This window comes from Apis dorsata, unplaced genomic scaffold, assembly GCF_000469605.1.
Source record: "Apis dorsata unplaced genomic scaffold, Apis dorsata 1.3 scaffold_1214, whole genome shotgun sequence".
In the NCBI taxonomy this organism is placed as follows: Eukaryota; Metazoa; Arthropoda; class Insecta; order Hymenoptera; family Apidae; genus Apis; species Apis dorsata.
The window spans coordinates 30,836-52,951 of record NW_006264311.1 but is presented as its reverse complement, the minus strand read 5'-3'; the positions used below and the strand labels follow the sequence as shown (position 1 = coordinate 52,951).

Genomic DNA, 22,116 nt, shown 5'->3' with positions numbered 1-22,116 from the left:
TATAAAAAATATATATATATATAATATGAAAAATATTGTATGAAAGAAATAGAAATAGAACAAAAAATATAAAAAAAAATAAAAAATGTAAAACAAAAAATATAAAAAAATATATGATAAAAAAGAATAAAAAAATATATATAATATGAAGAATATTATATGAAAAAAATAGAATATAGAATAAAAAATATGAAAAATATGAAAAAAATATATGGATATATATCATAAGAATATGAAGAATATATATATATATATAAAAAATTTAAATATCAAAGATATGAAAAAAATCAAAAGTATGAAACAAAAAGAAAATATTAAAAAAATATGAATAAAAAAAATATTATAACTATGAAAAAAAAATATAAAATATCAAAAATATGAAATAAAAAGAAAATAAAGTAAGTAAAAAAATAAGTAAAAACAAAAAAAAGTAAAAAAAAAAATATAAAAAAAATATCGAAGATATGAAAAAAAAATATGAAAGAATACATAAAAATATATTGATTATGGTTGATAATGAAATAGTGAACATAAATTTGTTTGCATGGAGTTTCAATACAAGGAAAATTTTGCATCAAATATGTATTTGTTTTAAAAATGTAAATTGCAGGTACATCAAGAATTAGAATTCCACCTCGTGAAAATATATGTTCTCAAAAAATATCAATGGCATGTAGTCCACCTTATAAACGTGTTAGAGCTTTACGTCTATTTGATTCTCCTGCTACTCCAAAGACATTAATGGAAAAGAGTGCAATGCATACTCCATTTCCATCTAAATGTACTAGACTATTTTCATTAGACAAATCTAGATCATGTAATTATCAAAATAAATCTGACAAACCTACTGCTAATGTAAATCCTTTTACACCAAATGGAATGTTGTTAACTGCAAGAAAACGCACTAGATCTAAACGTAGTCTTAATGGGTAAGTATAAATATAAAAATCAATCAATTTGATAATACTATTGATTTCATAATAAAAGTTATTTTCTCTTAATTTTAGATCTCCAGATATTCAAATACCAAAATTCGATCTCGCTGATTCCGAAGATTCTGATAACGAAATAGAACAAGCTACAAAACGTGTTGCATTGCAAGATTCGAATATTTTACGATATCATCAAGAGTTCCATGAACTTGGTTTAATTGGAACAGGTGAATTTGGTTCAGTTTATAAATGTATTAACCGATTAGATGGATGCACTTATGCTATTAAAAAAAGTATTAAACCAGTTGCTGGAAGTATTAATGAAAAGAATGCCTTAAATGAAGTGTATGCGCATGCTGTACTTGGTAAACATCAACACGTTGTGAGATATTATTCTGCATGGGCAGAAGATAATCATATGATAATTCAAAATGAATATTGTAATGGTGGCAGTTTAGCAGATGCAATTATCAATTTAGAAAAGGAAAAAAAACATTTTACTGAAGCAGAAATGCGACAATTGTTGTTACATGTTGCTGAAGGTTTAAGATATATTCACAGTATGCAATTAGTACACATGGATATTAAACCTGGAAATATATTTATTTCCAAAGAAAAGAGGTTACTCGCAGTTAATTATGATTCAGCTGATGATGGTTTCGACGAAGAGGAAACTATCGAAGAAGAAATTACTTATAAAATAGGAGATTTGGGTCATGTTACATCCGTTAATAATCCTCAAGTTGAAGAAGGAGATTGTAGATATTTGCCAACAGAAATTTTACGCGAAGACTTTAGTCATTTACCAAAAGCTGATATTTTTGCTTTTGGATTAACTGTTTATGAAGCAGGTGGTGGAGGTCCACTACCTAAAAATGGACCAGAATGGCATGATATTAGAAATGGAAATTTAAAGGAATTATCCCATTATAGCCGTGATCTTAATGAATTACTTAAAGTAAATTCATTCTCTAATTCTATTATTTAAATATTTATTTTATAGAATGATATAATAAATTTCTTTTTTTTTTATAGTTAATGATTCATCCAAATCCTGAAATGAGACCATCAGCAATTTGTCTTATACAGCACAGAGTATTGTGCCCATTTGGAAATAAAACAAAAGCACAACTTCGACGGGAATTGAATGCAGAAAAATTAAAAAATGAAATTTTGTCAAAGCAACTGCAAGAAGCAGCTAAGTGTCTAAAAACTATTGCTCCAAACGTAGCAGCTATTAATAATACAATGAATGCAGGAGGCTACAAACTAAGACCTACACCAACTAGAACATCGTCTCGAGCAGTGGGTAAAAAAGTCAATAGAAGCAATAGCACTACAAACTTTTGAATGTTCTATGTTATATTTATGTCAGACTAAATGAGAAGGGGAAAAGGTGCTTAAGAAAAAAAGAAATTTTTTTTAAGTGCCTTGAGATATTGTGATATAAAGTAACTCTAATTTAGAAGTAAAACTATAATTAATTTGATAGCAAGAAAATATGATATACAGAGTGAAATTGTATAATAACCACGGGTATATCTTTGCATATGATGGAGATATTACATTAATAATATAAGCTGTGGATTAACCTATGAAAATTACAAATATATAACTTTCATATTTTATATTTCATTAGATGGGTAATACAGTAATTTAATACTATTTTTTTATGTATATTATGTTTGATCTTTTCTTTTTTTATATAAAATAAAAATAAGTACATAAGTTTTGAAAAGTTTAATGATTATTTCTATTGTTCATTGGTCTATTTATCTTATAAAGTATAAAAACTGTAAAAAAAATCTATTTCTTTATAAAATGAGAATAATTTTATTAAATATTTTCTTATGTGCCTTTAACGTTATAAGTATTTACTTATGTACTTTGTGTAATTACAATATACAATTATTTTACAATATTACTATTTTTTAGTGTAAAATTAGTATCATAAAAAGAATATTGACGGAAATGAAATGATAATGTTTTTAATATCACTTATTACCTAACATTTTGACATATCATCGTGTGATATTTTCGTTCTTCCCGTTTTTACTTAAGAATTACTGTAGTATATAAAATGAAATACTAACAGTAAACTGTGACAAATTTATTACAAATACATTGTATTTTTATATATAGATATTTACATATAATAATAGTTCAGTGTTGTGTATTGTTTAGTGTTTAAATATTAAATAATCTCTGTATTATCCATCGTTAATTTTCAAATTTTTATAGAAATTCAGATAATTTTTTCTTTCTGTAATTTTCATAGTTATCAGATAAAAGACTGCTACTTTAAATATATCATAGAATAATTTTTATATTTTGCCAGATTCAATATTTTTTATAATTTTATATATATGTCTTTTTAAATTAATAATGAATAAATAACAAATAATACATGTTACCTACATATTGTGTTTATCATGTTTAAGAAGATAGAAAATTTTTTGATGATGACTAAATAGAAATTGACAATTAACATAGAACTTCATTTAAACATAATTCCTAACCGTGAAATTTATAATTTCACTCTGTGTATTCTTTATATAAGGAAATAATTCTTAAAATTACAAACAGTTATAGAGAAAATCTTTGAACGTAAAATGTTTTAAGTTTAAATTATTTTTATAATATTTTTTTATAGTCATATTATCTTTGGCATGCTCTAGAATTCATATTATACAAGTTTTCTTTGTGTTTCTAATATATGTATATATGATATATATAATATATATATATATATATTGGATAAATATTGATATAATAATCCATGTTTCTAATATAGGTGGTACTATTGATTAGATTTTTCTTATTCTATTTACTAATACAAAAATTCAAAAAAAAAAATATATATTCATTTCAAATGTGTGTCAAATTTAAAGTATTACAAATTTTGCTATATTGAACAGATTGACTAATGATCTTTTTTACTTCATTTTTTGTTTTGTAATACATTGTGTTTCTTGATCAGGAATGACAAAAACTAATGGTTTATCATAATATAGTGAATTCAAAGTCCTGTATCATATAAATACATTCAATGAATATCCTTTGTTCAAAATAACATTGAATAGATAAATCTTATGTATAATTATTTGGCTTTTAGCTAATAAACAAATCAAAGCCTTTGTATCTTGATTTAGTATTTTTGTATCTGAGCATGCTAATATGTGATCTTTTATATATTTGCGTTACTGGAGCATTTCAATATTTATATTTAGAAAAAAAAAAATATAACGTGTAATGCTTTGCATTACCATTTATAAAATGATTTCGATTGGAGTTTTTAATATCATGAGATTTTTTGTTGTAGTTTGCGTTACAAACTATTTATGTCTTTTATTTTCAATATAAATTCAATTCTTAAAAGTAAGATCAATTAAAAAATTTTCTGTTACACTATCAAAGTTTTAAAAGGGTAATGCGATTAAATATTAATTTTCGTGAGCGTATAACCTCGTTTACAAAGCAATGTTATGTATGTAGTTATAGACCGTGCTATGTATAAAAGTTACGAAGTTTTGTAAGAAAAAAATGTGAATAATCGATAAAGGAGCTCTTAAGCTTCAAACTGTGTGCCAAGAAGGGTGGACCCCTACTTATGGCAGTAAAGGTATTGTGGTAATATGCCATGTTTACATATACTGTTGTTTCATTAATCTTATTATTATTATTAATATTATTATTGTATTATTATTAATATTATTATAATAAATAATTAACAAATAGATTTTTTTGTTTATTCTTTATTATATTTGTTAAAAATTAATATTATAAAAAAACCATAAAACTAAAATTAATATATTTTTATTATTTATTTCAAGTATAGATATTTTGATATCAATGATTTTAATGATATTATAAAATGAATATAAATGTTTGAATTATTAACATTTAATTAACAAATAAATTAATAATAGAAACTTTTTATTATAAATATATTTTTTTTGTAAATATATCTTATTAAATTTATGCAAATTATTTAAATAAACAATAAATTTTATGTTATTCATATTTTTTTAATAAAAACTTAATTTTTATAAAAGAATATATGAAAATATTTTTTTGTAACTACGCATGCGTAAGAAAATGAAATCGAATTTTCCTAATACATTTTGATACGATATGCATCAAAGCATTGTATTATCTAAATAGTTAATTGTTAAAAATAATAAACATTTAGAATAAATATCATATAAAAATATTCGTGATTAATGATTTTGAAGTTTTTCAAACAAATATTAATGAATTATTAACGAAAAATTTAAATATATTTATTACGGTCATATAATTTTTCATTTTTTAAAATACAATTTTTGAATTTATACATCACACACAACAAGTGTAAATATACAATTATGTTTGAATGCAAGTTTAATTTGCACAAAGCATTATTATTTTGTATATATATTTCATTCAATAAAAAAAAATTGAATAATACAAATTTTAGAATAAAAAACTTATTATTAAAAGAATATCATTGCATTTTATAAATCTTAAAAGTATTGCTTTAATTTAGATGCATTTATCTATTTAATTTTATATTACATTAATTAAATTATGAATTTTACAGGAGTTTTAGTGATAAAAAATAGCACAGAATGATTAATGTATGATTTAATACAGTATTATAAACAATAAGATTTTCTTTACTTTATAATTATAATATTTTAAGCATGTTTAAATAGGATTATAGTAAATATAATATTTTATCCAAATATGCACGTATAAATTCTTGTAAAGAAGACAACGCATGAAATTTCTTCAAAGAAGAGTCAGAAAAAAAGTTTCACTGGTTGCTTGTAGGCTGATATAATTTCATAAAAATGGTTTGCATCCTTTTTATTGTTATTAACATTTTTTCATTGTTATAAATCATATTTCATTTGCTTTTATTATATATTATTACATAAATAAAAATTTTCAAAAATAAACATATATTAAAATATTTAAATTATTACAGGCATGCATAAAATTAAGTAAAAATGCAAGAAAATTATATACAAGATATTCAACCAAAAAAAAAACAAAATGAACTTTTATATAGATATGGATATTTTTTATTAATGCTTTTGTGTATGATGCTTGCTTCTGTTAAACCACATTTTGGTAAAACAAATGGTATTATTTTATAAACAAATAATTAAATATATATAATAAAATTTTTAATTACTATTTAATAATTAATAATAATCAAATAAATATAATTGTATTTTACCATTTTTATGTTATTTATTTATTATAGGTATTCTGAATGGAAATATTATTATTCAATATTTTGCTATTCCTTTAACTTACTTAGAAGCAGGTTTATTGTGTGATCCAAAAATGCTTTATTTAACATTAAGCAATGGTTCTCTCTTAATATTTACAATGACTTTTATATATATTTTAATGCCTTTTCTTATGAGACTTGGGGTATGTTTATTGACTTATATCAATGTCAATGTGTGGTTATTGAAAGGAATGGAAGTAAATATATATACACAAACAAAATATCTTTAATTATATTATATGTAAATATTGATAATAATTTAATTTTTACGGTTTTAGGTACTTTATTGCATGCCACCTCCATTTAATACAAGTTTTGTATTATGTCGATTAGCACAAGCAGATTTATCAACAAGCATTGTGATTACTTTAGTATCTCATTTTGGAGGATTATTTATTTCTCCTATATTATTATATTTTGTGGTAATTACTCAAAATTACTATTAAAATTTAAAATATGGTTTTTCTTTTATAAGAGTTTTAATTCTTTTAGTTAGGAGCCTCTACACCACCTTTGGTTGGTATAAATATAAAAGAAACCATTTATAGTACTATTATACCATTAATTATTGGTATTGCAATTCAAATTATTATTTTAAAGTACAATATTTGTCCAAAAATTAAATCACCTTGGTTTTCTCAAGGATTATTATTAGCTACAGCATATCATTGGTTTTGTGATGCATTGTTAGTAGATGCATCATCTTTGCAAGCTTCTGATGTATTATTATGTGTATTAATTGGTAAGTAATTTATGATAATTTAGATTAAAACTTATATTGATATAACCAAATGAACATTAAATAGCGATATGCTATTTAAAAATTTTTGTATAATATTAATGCATGTATATACAATTTATATGTATTTAAATATTATTAATTTAAATTAATTCTAAATATAGTATGTCTTTTATTATTTTATTATGATATTAGTATTCTTTTATGTTCAAGCCTGTGTGGGACAACTATTTGTTAGCTGCTTATGTTGGATTTTGTGCTCTCGTTGGTTACCTCGAAATATCTTGCTAGCTACACTATTTACAAGTACTCACAAATCAGTTGGTCTTGGTAGCTGGATTTTACGTGGTGCTTATCATGGTTCAGCTCATGGTTCAGCTGTGAATTTACCATTATCAATATTACCAGTTGCACAATTATTATTAGGTAGTTTATTGGCTGGTTGGTTGTCTCCATAATATAAAATGTTACATGATTATTTTAAATATAAATTTCTTTTGCGAATTCTGCTTTCTAATTGAAATTATGTTTATATATACTATCTGTTTCTACTACTGTTATATATGTTTATATATACTGTTTTTTTATTACATATATTTTGTTTTGTACTCAATATATAAACTAGCCTATAAAAATAATTTTTTTTTTGTTTTTTAATGTATTTAAATGATTATAAAAGAATAAAAAAGAAGTTATAAATATTTTGTAAGAGTTTTAAAATGTTAAATTATAAAGAATTTTGATATTCATTATTAAAATGCTTAAAAATTTAATATAAATTATTTGCTTAATTATATTTATAAAAAAAATACTTTAGTAAATAATATTGAAATTTGGAATTAAGGAATAAAAGAAAGTCTTAAGTAGATTAAGATTTTAGAATTTAATGTGTAAAAAATTGTATGAAAGTTATTTACATAATTTAATTTGAAAAAGTGAAATGTTTAACAAAATATTGGGTAGGATTTTACTTAAAATTGTTTTCAAAATGTATCAAATAAGTTTATTTATATATATAACGAAATGCCAAAGGCGTTTGAAATATAGTGATTCTTTTTTTTCTTTTTAAATTTTACGCATTATTATGAGTTTTATTTATTGCGGAATTTAATACTTACCTTGGAAATTAGTTTTAAGAATTTATATGTAACAATTATATATTATTTTTTTCAGTATATATTGAAACAACTAGTGTAAAATTATGCACGAATAAGTTTTTTCAATTCTAATCAACTTAGTTTCATTGATATTTGATAAAAGAAAATCATGACAATTATACAATACACTGTACATCATTACAGGAACAATTTTAAATAGTACATTAAGTGAAAGTAAAAAAGAAAAACCAATTACACTACTTCGAAGCGTTATACGCTATATCTTACTTGGTAATTATATAATAAATTGTATTTGTATCTTACAAGTTATAAATATAGTTTCTTCACTTTCAATTGTAAAATTTTTGAAAATTATAAGTATCTACCTATATCTAAAAGTCTGGTTACTTGTTTATTATGGATATATCTCAAAAGAAATAACAAGAGACAATTCACAATTCTACACACAAAGAAAAAGGACTTTGAATTCAGAATAAGATGTTTCCCATACAAAACATAGCGATTTTATTCTACAAATAATGGGATAAATTTGGTTAGTTTTTGTTGTTGTTGTTGGAAACTTGTATATCTGTTTTCTATTTCATGATACGCAATTTGACACGGTATATTTCTTTATAATACCGTTATCATGCGCATATGTATATATTTAATAATATTAACAAATAGTGTAACACTCATGATAACGTGTATGAGCTCGTAACCTGATTTTTTTGTGAAAATCATGGTATTTAATGCATCAAACGACAGTGCAGCAATGGCGCAAGTGCTGAGCATATATTGATTCGCCCAGATCATCACACAGTCATTATAGCTGGTACCAAATTTTTGTCACAAATAACGCTGACGCTGCTATCGCCGCCAGCTTCGCGATTCACCATCTTCATCTTCTTCTTCTTCATTTTCTTCAAGAAGTAATGCTTCAGCGTTACCCTGTTACAAATAAAGGTTTATATCATATAAAAAAAAAAAACAAACAAAATATTTCATATTTTTATTATTTATTTGTATATCAGAAAAAGAGTAAGTTTTCAATAAAAGTAAAATAAAATACAAATAATTGCATCTTTAGATTTAAATGTTTAGAAATTACATGATAAATTTAAATTTTAAGGACTCACTTCTAAGTCAATATCTTCATCGGTAGTAGGTGGTGCTTGTTCAGAACGTGAAGAAAGTTGTACGGATGCGTTTGTATTACTACCACCACCACCACGATGAAGATGATGTCCAGAAACCCATGTTATGGATAATAATCTATCTTGAAATGTGCGTCCTTTTACTAAAGCTATTTCGGCTTCTTTTCTGGATTTAAAATTAATTACGATTGAAGGTGTTGCGTCATCTACTATTTGATTGACTATTTCTCCAAATTGCTAAAATATAAAAAATATAAATTTTAATATACATTATATATATAATATATAAAAATATGTATATATAAGAGAATTAATCTTACTTGAAAATGCGCTAAAACTTCAGCCTTTTCTTCGGTTTCGTAACCAGAGACTAGAAGACTTGTCGGTCTATGATCTACCGAAACATGGGCAAAACTCCCTCTACCACGACCCCTATATGATAATGCATGACTACCTCGTATAACTCTACTAGATCTTGTACCTCTACCAATAGCTGAACCTGCATTTAAACCTAATGCGGCAGCTTGTGCTCGTAATTCATTTAATCTTTTTTGCAATTCTCCAGCGTCTTGTCCTTCTTGTTGCGCAGTCATTAAATCTAATTCTGCATCTAAAATCTCTTTTTGAGTTTGTTCTCTAGATTTGATTTGTGTCTTATTTCCACCAATTTGACCGTTTGCAGCCAAATCTTTACGTAAATTGTCAATAGATTGTTGCATTGTTTTGATCGTTGCCATAATTGCATCTTTTTGTTCTGGATTCTTTTCAGCTTTATCAATTAAAGCTCGAATTTCTATCAAATGCTTATCTAACAATTCTTGTTTTCTTTTACGTAAATCAGCAGTTAATTTTAATGCTTCTTTACGTTTCTCTTCTTGTTTCTTCTTTAATGTTTCCTTAGCAGCTAGTATCTCCTGCGTCTTTTTTATTGCAAGAACTTTGTCTTCTCGCGTAGGAACAGTAGTAGTTTTTGGCGATGTTGGAACCAATGTTTGTGAAACTTGTTCTTCGGTTGAACGACGAGTAGGAATATATTCATTTTCTTCGGTCTTTGCTGGCACAGTGACAGCAGCACCTAATCGTTCTTTAACAGAAGGTCGACATCCTAAATGAAATGAATAATATATTAAATACTGAAGTTTTATAAAATAATTAATAAATTAATTATTTGATAAGTTAAGATTTATAAAAAATAATATAAAGAATATGTATTGATAACTTACCGGGTGGTACATTTTCAATGGCACCACCAGATGCATTATTATTAATATTGTTATGCCAAAAAACTTTAATAAATCTATTATTCAACACAGCCTCTGTACTTCTGTATGCAGCCTTTGCTTCAGCTGGTAACTGGAAGGTAACCAACGCTCCCTCAGGATCTCCACCGAAATTAACTTGGATATTTACAATTTTACCAAATTTTGAAAAATGATTATTTAACTGGGTTATGTTGTTCAGACTACGTGGAACTTTTTTTAATTCCAGAGAACAATTAGCTGGATTATGTACCACTCGTTGTTTTGGTCCAAGACGATTAAAATCAAATGTTTGTTTACGTTTTAATGGATTCGTTTGAGTATGTGTTATTTCGGACGAGTTTGTATGTGGAATTACTGGTACACTAATTAATTCTCTTTGACCTCTTCCATAAATTGCAGGTCCAGGTTGGGGATGTCTACCCCATGGCATTCGGGGTTCCATACTTGGTGCGTCTGGATTGTATTCCGCAAAAGCATCTATTGAAATTTATATTAAAATAATTATATCTATATACATATATAACATATATTAAAAATTTATATATAGAAAATACCAAATTTATAATTTTATATAAAAAATATACCCATATTAGAATGATGTTGATTTCTTAAATGTGGAGGAGGTAAACTGGCAAGAGGAAGATGTTGTGGTGGAGCATTTCCATTAGGTCCTGGAGGTGGTTCTGGAACTGCTGTTACAGGTACTGTTCCTGGTGCTTGAGCACTATGTGGCCCAAAGGTGAGAACACGACTTAGAGCTACATCTTCTAATACAACTGGATCTGTACCATGATCATAGGGGCAGAGATCACCTCTCATACAATATCCTTTTTCTATAAATATTAATTATACTCTATTATTACATTTTTTACATTTTTCTATGAAACAATTTAAAAAATACAAACCATCAAAATCTCTACATCTTCTCTTAGTTTGAAAACCTGGTTGGCTATTCGGAACACTAGAGGCAACAGCAACAACGCTTTGAATTGATTGACTAGTAGTAGACAACCTCATGTCTACATCTCCATGATTACTATCCTGAGTTGGAGTACCACCACCAGGACTCCCGTCAATTCTTTCTGTTCTATCTACTTCCATTCTTTCAGAACGATCTATCTTTTTTCGTTCTAATGATCTTGAACGAGATCTAGATCGAAGTGGTGTTGGAGATCTGTTTCTAAATCGTGCTCTATGGTCACGATTATCAGGACCATCTCGTATTCTTGGACGTATTGGCGATGTGCTACGACTTCTGCTTCGTCTAAAAAAAACTAAATGTTATAGAAAAAACTATAAATTAAATTTTTTTATTATTTGAAATAAAATTTATATAAACCTTCTATCATGCCGTCGCGTATTTGGTGGTGATTCATTTCTCCATGGTCGACTTCTATCACGTTCTCGATCGCGACGAATATGTTCTCTGCTTCTTGATCTACGTCTATCTCTTTCCCATGAACGTGAACGAGATCTTGTTCGTGATCTCATTCGACCACTTCTAAAATATTTAGATTATGTTTTAAAAAATTATATAAATATTTTATCATTTTATTAATATATAATTTGAAACTCACCGACTCCTAGAACGTTTTTCTTTTTCTTTATCAACTTTTTCAGAATCTGATTTTCTAGTTTCACGTTTGCCTATTGCCATAGGTGCAGATCCATTCATTTGTAATGGAGCAGGAGGATTTGTATTCATAGAAGTAATTGGAATTGTACTTTCAGTTACTTTTTCTGTGTTTAATGCAGGCGGTGGTGGATTTATACCTGGTGGTGTCCCACCACCATCTGGATCACTTTTTGGAGGTGGAAGAACATATTCTTGAGTTTCTAATGTTTTAAATAACAATTCCACAAAATTTTTTGTTTCTATAAAAAATATATCATAAAATAAAATAAATTAAATAATTTTTAAATGTCACTTAAATCTAATATTTTAAAATGTACCTTGTTGTAAAAATACATCAAGTTGTTCAACCATTCCACCTCGTAATTCTTCCAATGTTTTGTCCTTCTTAACAAGAGCATATACATATTTTGCTAATGCTGCAGGATCTGCATCACAACTGAAAAATTATATTGATATTAATATTTTAAACAATAATTACAATATTAACAATAAGACATTCATATGATGTTATATAATAAATACATAAATTGTATATTAATTTATATAATAAAGTTTTTAAATAATAATCATATTTATGTAATAAATAATTATTAGATATAATAATATGATAATATAATAAATTATATAGCAAATATATATTTTGTTATTTGTAATATTCTATAAAATTATATCATGTTTACAAGTTGTAAAATGTAAAACAAAAGGTTAAACTTTACTAAATCAATAAATTACAAATAAATAAATGAAGTTAGTTACATATTATCAATTAATTTATATCAATAAAAAAATTATTTCTTACAATATAAAAAATATAATTCAATGTATATATAATTTTAAATACTTTTGATGTTTTTAACATTTCTACTTAATTAAAGCATTCTTTATTTTATTAAGTATTAAGTATTTTAGTTTGATTATTAAAGTTTGTTCAATGAAAATTATTGATGAAAGAAATAGATATTTCAAATATCGATTCCTTTTTAAGCATAAACAATGTTTTAATTAAGCAATATTGTCAACAAATCATTTTAGAATAAGTCATTGCTTAAGCTGTTTATGTAGGATGATTAGTAAATTAAAAACATATTTTTATCATGATACTTAAAAGAAATATATATAAAATTCATGTTGCGAGTTAAAACGCAATAGAATTGAATATTCTACGTTCAATTATTCGAAATATATTCGCTTTAAAATAGATATGAAATATATTAGAAATTAGACACATTATTATTTGATTACTTATTATTAAAAGCATAATAAATTCGGCGAAGGAACAGTGTCAAACATGATCTATCGATGATCATTGAAGGGCAGGCAGGGTAATACATGTAAATATAATTCTGCATAGGGTGTAAAGCATAGCACATGTACGGCCATTTACAACATCAAATGCATACACATACACTTAAAACCGTACTCGGACAAGCTGGCCTACTTACAGTGGCTCCAAGACGGCAGTGAGCCACGCCTTGAATTGATCCGGATTCTCTATTATCATTTTCAGTGAATATGTGATGAAAAACACATGGAAGTTTCCAAAGACACACGTTAATTATACAATTTCTGGGCGGGAATAAGTACTCTCCTAAGTAAAGACAGTCGCCATTCTGAAATCTCTCTCCTATACATGCAGTATTCACATAGATAGACTTTTCACTTCTAGAAAATGTCACAAGAGACGCTGCAGCAGCGCGTCAAAAAAGTTAGGTTTACTCACCAGTAAGTAACATAGAATATGTTGTATATAGATATGTTTATATTATATCGAAACATTCTCAGTAGATTTTTAATGTATTTTAGAATACTTAAAGTTATTTATATGATAGTTAACAGAAAAATTCAATATAATTTAAATTTTTAGAATTTAGGAATATTTATATATTTATTAAAAAGTATAAAAGACAATTGTAAAATGTTTATATTTTATTTGAAATAATCATAATTATAGTAATTATAATAATATATATTATTGCAAATAATTTGAATTTTTTTTAATGAAAATTTGTACCTACAATATACTAAGTTTTTAATATATTCAATTTTGAATTTATTTTAATAATTTACTGTTGTAAAAAATATATATATATTTAAAATTTATATTTAAAATATAAAAATATTTTTATTAATAAGTTATTATTTTCTTTTATAATGATTAATTTTTATATTATGAATTTATAATAATTTTTTTTATTATATAAGTTTTTATTATGATTTAATATTATTTTTATATTTTAAATATTTAAATATTTCTTGACTTATTAAAAATCGAGCTTATTATTACATTATAATACATGTTATGTGGAAATGTATAATTCCATTTCTTCTTCTTGAATGGAAGTTTGCGTATTTTTTTTGTAATAATGAGTTATTATACCAGCACCTAATGCATCCGCCACAATATTTAAGGTAGTTCTAAAACGATCTCTAAAAATTAAATTTATATTAATTTTTATGAATAGATATTTAAAATTATATAAATGCATCACAAGATGCTTACACAAACCAATCAATCGCAATAATTAATGAAACATCTTCTACTGGAACTCCCACGGAATTTAATACCATTATTAACATTACATAACCACCGCTTGGTAAGCCAGCAGCACCAATACATGATAGAGTACATGTTATGCTGCAAAATTTTTTAATATTAATATGTTATTAATTACAAATTAATTTATAAAAATACAAACCAGATTATAATAATTTTAAATAATGAAAATTGTAACCCATGCAATTGAATTATGAAAATTGCACCAATACTTTCATATAGTGCTATACCATCCATGTTTATAGTTGCACCAATTGGTACAATAAATCTAGATATTTTAGAAGGTATTCCAATATGTTTTAAGCATGATATTGTTACTGGAACTGTAGCTGTACTAAAATATAGTTGTTAAATATTTATAATTTTATAATAAAAGTAAAAATATATTTATTTTAATTGGTTACCTTGATGATGTACCAAATGCTGTGACAAAAGCTGGTCCAAGTTTAACTATAATTTTGTATGGAGATTGATGAGTACATATAAAATATAATAAAGGAAGTAATATTAAACCTTGTATGAGTAAACCACTGAAAACGGTTAAAATATAAATTCCAAGTTGTTTTATTACATTATTAAAATCTTCCACTTCAAGAATTTTTGCAGAAATAAGAAATAATGCACTTATTGGTACAAGCCTATTACAAAATGAATATTTGCATATAATAAAAACTTATTTCTTTTGTTTAAATACTTAAGACTATATAATTTTACATTATTGTCCAATTCATAATTTTCATCATTACATCTGATAAAGACTGAAAGAAATTTATTAAAGGTTCTCCTTTAACACCTATATCTCCAATTGCAAGTCCCAAAATTAAACTAAAGGCTACTAATCCTAAAACATTTGTGCCTGCTATATTAATATGATTTATTTCCCATTCATCGATTGGTACTAAAAAATAGAAATTAAGTTTTAATTTAAGTTCTATAAATTTAATTTTTCTTTATTATTATATTACATACCTGATTCATTTTTTGATTTTTCTAATACAGTTTGATACTAAAAATATTTTATTTATTTTTTTTGTTGTTTAAATTAAATTAATTATATGTGAAAAATAAAAACATAAAATGTTATTACCTGAAATAAGCATGCACTCACTATATTTTCTGGTATGAAATTTCTGTAATATAAATAAAAAAATAAATTTAATAGATAAAAGCATAAAATAGACTAATTTGACTAATATTGTGAATAAAGTACCGAAATAAATCTAAAATTGTATCCACTGTTATAAATGATTTGGTTGCATTTTGTAATATGATATTTTTATTTTTAAGTAAATCACCAGGTCTTATTGTTTGAACAAGTGTAACACTTAATACAATTCCAAGTAGTGTTGTTGTAATATAGTAATATAATGCCATTGTTCCAATATGACCTATATATATTTAAAAAATTTTTATTATGTAAAAAAAAATTCTTATTTGCTAGTAAATAAAAAATCAATTTAAATCAATTTGTATTTAAGTTGATTAACCTGATTTTTTTAAGTTGCAAGTAGCACTCACTATACTAGATGTTATAAGAGGTAGTATTAAGCAATTTATTAATCTCATGAATAGTTCTCCAGGAAATTTTAGATACATTATATCTCGTTTGGACCATGGTTGAAGAGTAAAAGTTTTAAGAAGAAATCCTAATAAAATTCCAGCACATACACCAATAATTGTTCCTAATATTAATTTTTGTTTTAATATTTTTTTAAAAGTATTCATTTTATATTAATTTATCAATATTTTATTTTATATTTTTATTTTATATCTTTGTTATTTCACTATATTGTAGTATTTTAATATATTAAAATCATTAAACTTGTTTATTTTTTTTTTGCATAAATATTAATAATGCAAAATTTTAAAGAATATTCTATATATAAAAGATAATATTTCTTATCTGAAAATATGATAAAACAGAATTCCTCTTTTTTTTTTCCTTATAAAATTTTTAAAAACAAATTACTATTTATAATATCTACAATTTTATCTAATATATTAGGAATGTGGATGAAACATTTCTTAAAAATAGAAGATATTACCTTAAGAGATATCTTTTGACAATGAATGTATTTATGACTCTTTTATATGGTATGAAGATAGATGGAATCATATCATGATATAATGTATAAGATAAATTTAGTTTCATCTATAACTAGACTCGTTTTAGAAAAAATTGTTTTAATAAATTTATTATTGAATTATTTAAAGGTGCTTTAGAGGATCTTTATATAACGTAAATAAATAAATAACATTGATATTTTACTTTTTATTTATTTTGCATCTATTACAATATAATAAATACGATCGTGCAATACATAAAAGATGTGTATTTACACATGTTTTTATCAATTTTCAGGCCATAATTTTACGTATTTGTAATTGAGTTTGCATTATCATGCTATATTTTTTTTTTAATCGTTTAATATAATTTATACATATCTTTACAATGCTGCATCATTCACATCACATTATGAATTTCATTTGCATCCAGTCTTCTGAAGAAAAAAATTTTATAATATATCATCTTTTTTCATTAAAATCATAATTACTTAAATTTTAAAGGTTTCAATAATTAATTCATTTTTTTTTGTTTATATGAAGTATTAGTGAGATCAATAAAGAATTTTATTAACGTTACATTTATACAAAGTCACGTTTCGTAAAGTTTACATATCTAGATCTACATATTTTTCTATACTGTTTAATATTTGGTTTTTTTTATATTACGCAATTTTTATTTTTATATTATTTTCCTTTTGACTGCAATTCTTTTTATTTTTTTAATCTATTTTTTCATGTGAGGTAATTTGATTTTGCTCAAATAAAAAGAGAAAAATTTATTTATTGACTTCCGCTTTTTGGTGATTACAATTCGCCAGCCGCAATAACGGATTCCAGTATCCCGCTGAGATGTTTCTGAGAATACAACCTATATTACAAAAAATTAAGATTTTAATTAATTCTTTGTTTTTATTTTCGAACATTTTATCGTAAACAATAAACTTAACACAACACACTTAAATGTATTGATTAGTGAGATGGTTCTGAAAAGATTAAAACATTAAATCTTCTTAAAAACTCATGTTTTTTGTGCTAAATTTCTAATTTTATCGTAAAATCTAAAATTATATAAGAATTATTTCTGATCATGCAAAATATTTATACGTTATAATTTAGTAGAAAAGGAATATAAAAAATCTACTGATACCACTTCCAAAATTGAACACTGTAATTACAGTGTATAAGGATTAGCTACTTCTATTTCCTTATATATAGGATATTAATGTATTTATGGAACATTTTTAGAAAGTTTTCAAAATTCAAGAAGTCAAAACAAATATAAAATTTGATATATAAAAATATTGAAACTTATTTATTAAGCAATTTAAGTTTGCATTAGATAAAGCAAAACAAAAAAAAAACAGATGAATCTCAATTACACTACTATCTTTTTCCATCTTCATTTTATTTATAATTTAATAAATAAATTTCAATTGATATTTTTATATATCAACTGTTATGTTTGTTTTGGCCTGCAAAATATCATGTATCACAAATATATCAATATCCTATAATATATCCTATAATATATCAATATCCTATGAATATATATGTATATATTATATGTGTGTGTGTGTATATATATATATGTGTATATATATACACACACACACACACACATATCATATACACAATATAATATTAATATATATAATATATATATTGTATATACATATATCATTCAAATATTGTTTTAAAAAAAAATAATTTAAAAATTTATCACTCAATAATTTTTAAATTAAAATTGAATTAAATGAAACTTGAAGGGATGAAAAAATTTAACTTCTAATACTAAGTAAGTGATTGAATGGAATTTATAATTATGTATATTTGTGAAGCATAATAAAATTATGCAGTGCATTTCAAAGAAAAATATAATAAATACATTATTATAAATATTTGTACAATATTATATGAATTGAAGATTTTTTTTAATATTTATTCCTTCTTTACAATTATGTAAAATATTTGTTTTCCTAGACTTTTATTGTGACCTTCAAAAGTGAAATTATATAATACCTGTCCCTACAAAGGTGTTTCCTTTCGTGCCTCAGCCTTCCACTGAAATCCATTAACTCGCGTTGTGATAGGTTTGTTTCTATTAGTTGCATTTTCAATTCCATTCCTAACACCTGCTACTAATCTCATGGCTGGATTGGAAACCAAACCATTACGCTTTGGTTTTGCATTACTTGCACTGTAAAAAGAAATTATTTATCTTAAAAAGATGTTTTATTTAATCTTTTATAATTATATAATTTTTTCAGTATATTTTAGAAATTTTTTGCAATTCATAATTAATATTTAAAGCAATACATATAAAGAAATTTTTATAAATATTTGAACAAATAGTTTTATTAAAATAAATCTTACCTAGCAGGTGTATGATCTGAGGCATGTTTTACGCTTCTGCCAACACCAGCACCACTGTTACCCAATATTATTCTCATATGAGTATCTCTAGTGAAATGAGTGTCGGCTGAATTTCTTTTTTCATCAAGTCCATTTTTTTTGTCTTTTGTCACGCTTAAACCTAACATTTCGTTCGTTAATTCAAATGGTTTGCTAATTTCATTTTTATCGATGATCTCGGTCTTTATATTAATCGGTTCGTAAATAGCCGATGTATGATTATATCCTCCGATCTGCACTTTATATGGTATATTTTGATTTCCAGTCAACAATGATACTCCAAGTTGATTTTGTATCACATTCGCCGCGGTCTGAGCACTAGGTGGACTTGTGTTTGTTGGCGAATAGGGTATCAGGCTGTCACTTAACGGCGAATGAGGTGGTGATGCGTAGATAGGACTTTGCGGTTCACTTTTCAGAGGTGATAAAAGTTTGCTGAGTGGACGACTCTTGGCTCCCCTCGAGCATTGTTGCAGTTGTTGCGTGAAAGATAATGGTGTCTAAAATTATAGCAGTCAGATGATGCGGGGTTCCCATGAGAATCAAATTCGTAGCGTGTATAGATCGAGTTGGATTCTTTAAATAAGAATCAATCGAAAGTTTTAAATGTGAAATAAGATTGTTTGAGATAACAGTTAAACAAAATCTTCGTACAAAGAGTGATCTAGTTAAAAAAAAAAAAAAAAAAAACGATCTGTACACGAGTGCATAAAAACGGAATGAACAAAACATGCAGTCAGAAAGAGATGATGAAAATCGATTGGAAGTGGTATCGGAGAATTTGAATTGATTCCTTAAATTACACAAGAGAGTTAATAAAAAAAGCAACAATGTTGTTACCTACTTTTATTACCTGATTCACCATCGAGTTCTGGTTAAATTTTCCCTGATCGCTTTTTGTGCTACCGGTTAGATTGCTACTAGATTTACTGTTGCTGGAATTATTTCCCAGAGACACGCAGCTTCTTCTTTTTGTCGAATCCGGCGACTCTGCCGGACTGTATTGAGTTGAAAGGGGATTCAAAATTGCGGATGATGGTTTTGTTTCTGCTGTCGAATTTGATGTTACTGAAGTAGCACTACTACTTCCGCCTATATTATAATAAACAGTATATTACAATAATGCAATTTCAAATAAAAAAATGAATTAATAAAAATTATAATAAATAAATGAACCTCCATTGATGCCAGGCCTTAGACTTCGTTGATTAGCTGAATATTCCTCGAGCAATCTTACTACTGTATCATGGCCGCTTTTGGCAGCTACTTTGATAGCATTTCGACCACAATGATCAGAGTGGCTGGGATCAGCACCGTGATTTAAAAGTGCTCGTACACAGTGTTCATGACCCTCTTGTGCGGCAATACCTAATTAATATTGATTTTTAATAATTATTTTATATTAGTTTTATTATTATTTTACAGATGAAATTTGATTATTATTATTACCTAAAGCTGTTGCTCCTTGATTACAAGTATGATCAGGAGTTGCTCCATGTTCAAGGAGCAATCTGACAATGGCTGCATGACCTTGCCAGGCTGCAGAATGTAAAGGAGTTCTATTCTCATTGTCACAAGCATTTACACTGGCACTACCTTCTGTTAATAACAAAGCTACCATTTCGACATGTCCCTGCCAAGCACTTACATGCAGAGGAGTTCGTCCCTGTAATATTATATTAAATTTATAATTTCATATTAATATAATAATAAATAATATATTATAATAAAATATAAATATTCTAATTTTCATATTCATATAAATAATTTCATATAAATAAAATTTCTATTATGATATAAATTAAAATATGATATAATCGAATGTTGGAAAACTTCTGAATAGTTTATTTCTAGAAGCAATATTAAATTGCATAAAAATTTGTAGATTTTTTCAACTTAATTTTTTCAAATAAATAATAAAATGTTAAAAATTTTTTAATTAATAATATTATATGTGTTAATATAATATTGTATATAAAATTACATGAAAGGAAATAAAAAAATATTAAAAACGATATAAAAATCGACTTATAAAAATAAAAATCTTCAATTTAACAAAAATTTTTAGTGGTATATTTTTATAGAATAATAAGTCTATTTTGAAGAAGATTGTAAATTTTTCTATGATTTTTATAAGATTTAAATTATTATAAAAATTTTTCATTTACTTCTGAATCTCTGCTTTCCACATCTGCTCGGGCATGCTCCAACAAAAATCTTGCCATTGCCAATCTGTTTTCTAGAGCAAGAATATAAAGAGTGCTTCTTCCATCAGCATCTTTTGCATTCACATCTGCATTATGAGCTAATAGTACCCTGACAGTATCGTAGTGACCTTCCAAAGCTGCAAGTCTGTAATAGTTTTTGATTATTATGAAGATATCTTAAAAAATAAAATTTATACAAAATATATATTAGAGTATCATTATTAAGTTACCTGAGAGCAGTTTTTCCATCATGAGCATGTTGATCGATTGGCGCTCCATGCTGTTCTAACAGTCTTTCAACTAATGCAGCATGTCCTTCTTGTGCAGCCAACATTAGTGCACCTTTTCCATCATTGTCAGTTTCATCAATTTTGGCTCCTGCTTCTAGTAGTGCTTCACAAACGTCGATGTGACCTTCAAATGCTGCATAATGTAAGGGTGTCCAACCTGAATTGTCTCTATGTTGTTCATCTAAGCCTAAAATATCAAAAATTTTATAATCATCTTGTTTGTAATCTAATAATGAAATTAATTGGAAAAGAAAAAAAAAGAAGAAAAAAAAAAAGATAAAAAATCTGGAAAAGAAGAAATATTGTACCTCGATCTAATAATTGTTTTACTACATCTGTGCCGCCTTGAGCAGCAGCCACGCTCAAAACTGTCCTGCCCTCGTTATCGATGCTATCAACGTAACATCCCCAGAATAAGAGAAGAGCAACCACTGATCCATGGCCCATGCTAGCAGCTGCCCACAAAGGTGTGCGACCCG

General features: G+C 25.5%; 5 protein-coding genes across 16 annotated transcripts in view; 2 read left to right on the top strand and 3 right to left on the bottom strand.

Moving 5' to 3' along the window:
* LOC102680277 (wee1-like protein kinase) overlaps positions 1 to 2,439 on the top strand; it is a 9,327-nt gene extending 6,888 nt beyond the window's left edge. Inside the window, exons 4-6 of the mRNA XM_006625018.2 lie at positions 611 to 929; positions 1,008 to 1,890; positions 1,968 to 2,439. Of these exons, the coding sequence (XP_006625081.1) occupies positions 611 to 929; positions 1,008 to 1,890; positions 1,968 to 2,282 (1,517 nt within the window). The 3' untranslated portion in view covers positions 2,283 to 2,439. The remainder of the gene's footprint in view (positions 1 to 610; positions 930 to 1,007; positions 1,891 to 1,967) is intronic.
* Positions 2,440 to 3,209: 770 nt separating this feature from the next.
* On the top strand, positions 3,210 to 9,018 carry LOC102680411 (sodium/bile acid cotransporter 7-B-like). Of its 7 annotated transcripts, none has more exons than XM_031514831.1 (8): positions 3,210 to 4,554; positions 5,685 to 5,770; positions 5,905 to 6,062; positions 6,187 to 6,413; positions 6,495 to 6,638; positions 6,709 to 6,958; positions 7,151 to 7,381; positions 8,129 to 9,018. In XM_031514831.1, the coding sequence occupies exons 3-8, from the start codon at positions 5,927 to 5,929 to the stop codon at positions 8,182 to 8,184; spliced, it is 1,044 nt and encodes a 347-aa protein (XP_031370691.1). In that variant the 5' UTR covers positions 3,210 to 4,554; positions 5,685 to 5,770; positions 5,905 to 5,926; the 3' UTR covers positions 8,185 to 9,018. The 7 variants fall into 7 exon arrangements, with proteins under 7 accessions (XP_031370691.1, XP_031370693.1, XP_031370695.1 ...); XM_031514833.1 differs by having other exon boundaries at positions 5,515 to 5,770; positions 5,905 to 6,050; XM_031514835.1 differs by having other exon boundaries at positions 5,515 to 5,770; positions 6,187 to 6,359.
* Positions 8,554 to 13,842, bottom strand: LOC102680827 (RNA-binding protein 26). 2 transcript variants are annotated; one of them, XM_006625024.2, is made up of 11 exons: positions 13,828 to 13,842; positions 13,550 to 13,731; positions 12,425 to 12,543; positions 12,049 to 12,346; positions 11,811 to 11,972; positions 11,377 to 11,735; positions 11,056 to 11,304; positions 10,433 to 10,948; positions 9,530 to 10,314; positions 9,192 to 9,446; positions 8,554 to 9,003 (listed from the first exon to the last, which is right to left on the bottom strand). In XM_006625024.2, the coding sequence occupies exons 2-11, from the start codon at positions 13,606 to 13,608 to the stop codon at positions 8,923 to 8,925; spliced, it is 2,883 nt and encodes a 960-aa protein (XP_006625087.1). In that variant the 5' UTR covers positions 13,609 to 13,731; positions 13,828 to 13,842; the 3' UTR covers positions 8,554 to 8,922. The 2 variants fall into 2 exon arrangements, with proteins under 2 accessions (XP_006625087.1, XP_006625086.1); XM_006625023.2 differs by lacking the exon at positions 13,828 to 13,842 and having other exon boundaries at positions 13,550 to 13,777.
* A 470-nt stretch (positions 13,843 to 14,312) lies between these two features.
* On the bottom strand, positions 14,313 to 16,414 carry LOC102680026 (excitatory amino acid transporter 3-like). The gene is made up of 9 exons (XM_031514827.1): positions 16,149 to 16,414; positions 15,872 to 16,049; positions 15,749 to 15,791; positions 15,631 to 15,667; positions 15,376 to 15,559; positions 15,066 to 15,299; positions 14,804 to 14,995; positions 14,608 to 14,742; positions 14,313 to 14,534 (listed from the first exon to the last, which is right to left on the bottom strand). Exons 1-9 carry the CDS (start codon positions 16,384 to 16,386, stop codon positions 14,405 to 14,407), a joined length of 1,371 nt encoding a protein of 456 aa, XP_031370687.1. The 5' UTR covers positions 16,387 to 16,414; the 3' UTR covers positions 14,313 to 14,404.
* A 510-nt stretch (positions 16,415 to 16,924) lies between these two features.
* The window catches only part of LOC102679475 (ankyrin repeat domain-containing protein 50), a 13,736-nt gene continuing 8,544 nt past the window's right edge, over positions 16,925 to 22,116 (bottom strand). For 2 of the 5 annotated variants that reach the window (XM_006625010.2, XM_006625013.2), the window contains 9 exons: positions 21,946 to 22,116; positions 21,578 to 21,824; positions 21,309 to 21,492; positions 20,590 to 20,806; positions 20,317 to 20,508; positions 19,985 to 20,232; positions 19,102 to 19,640; positions 18,748 to 18,925; positions 16,925 to 17,596 (listed from right to left, as the gene is read on the bottom strand). In XM_006625010.2, coding sequence (XP_006625073.1) covers positions 18,754 to 18,925; positions 19,102 to 19,640; positions 19,985 to 20,232; positions 20,317 to 20,508; positions 20,590 to 20,806; positions 21,309 to 21,492; positions 21,578 to 21,824; positions 21,946 to 22,116 — 1,970 coding nt within the window. In that variant the 3' untranslated portion in view covers positions 16,925 to 17,596; positions 18,748 to 18,753. The remainder of the gene's footprint in view (positions 17,597 to 18,747; positions 18,926 to 19,101; positions 19,641 to 19,984; positions 20,233 to 20,316; positions 20,509 to 20,589; positions 20,807 to 21,308; positions 21,493 to 21,577; positions 21,825 to 21,945) is intronic. The other 3 variants (XM_006625011.2, XM_006625014.2, XM_006625015.2) reach the window with 3 other exon arrangements.

What these genes read in the sequence shown, in the direction of transcription:
- LOC102680411 (XM_031514832.1), top strand. Translation starts at nt 5,927, where the DNA reads ATGCAAGAAAATTATATACAAGATATTCAACCAAAAAAAAAACAAAAT. An exon ending in ACATTTTGGTAAAACAAATG is followed by an intron (nt 6,063 to 6,186) that starts GTATTATTTTAT and finishes TATTTATTATAG; the next exon opens with GTATTCTGAATGGAAATATT. An exon ending in ATTATTATGTGTATTAATTG is followed by an intron (nt 6,959 to 7,150) that starts GTAAGTAATTTA and finishes TTATGATATTAG; the next exon opens with TATTCTTTTATGTTCAAGCC.
- LOC102680827 (XM_006625024.2), bottom strand. Translation starts at nt 13,608, where the DNA reads ATGATAATAGAGAATCCGGATCAATTCAAGGCGTGGCTCACTGCCGTC. An exon ending in AAGATGTAGAGATTTTGATG is followed by an intron (nt 11,305 to 11,376) that starts GTTTGTATTTTT and finishes TAATATTTATAG; the next exon opens with AAAAAGGATATTGTATGAGA. An exon ending in TCAACATCATTCTAATATGG is followed by an intron (nt 10,949 to 11,055) that starts GTATATTTTTTA and finishes AAATTTCAATAG; the next exon opens with ATGCTTTTGCGGAATACAAT.
- LOC102680026 (XM_031514827.1), bottom strand. Translation starts at nt 16,386, where the DNA reads ATGAATACTTTTAAAAAAATATTAAAACAAAAATTAATATTAGGAACA. An exon ending in TGAGTGCATGCTTATTTCAG is followed by an intron (nt 15,668 to 15,748) that starts GTAATAACATTT and finishes AAATATTTTTAG; the next exon opens with TATCAAACTGTATTAGAAAA. An exon ending in TTTAAAATTATTATAATCTG is followed by an intron (nt 14,743 to 14,803) that starts GTTTGTATTTTT and finishes AAAATTTTGCAG; the next exon opens with CATAACATGTACTCTATCAT.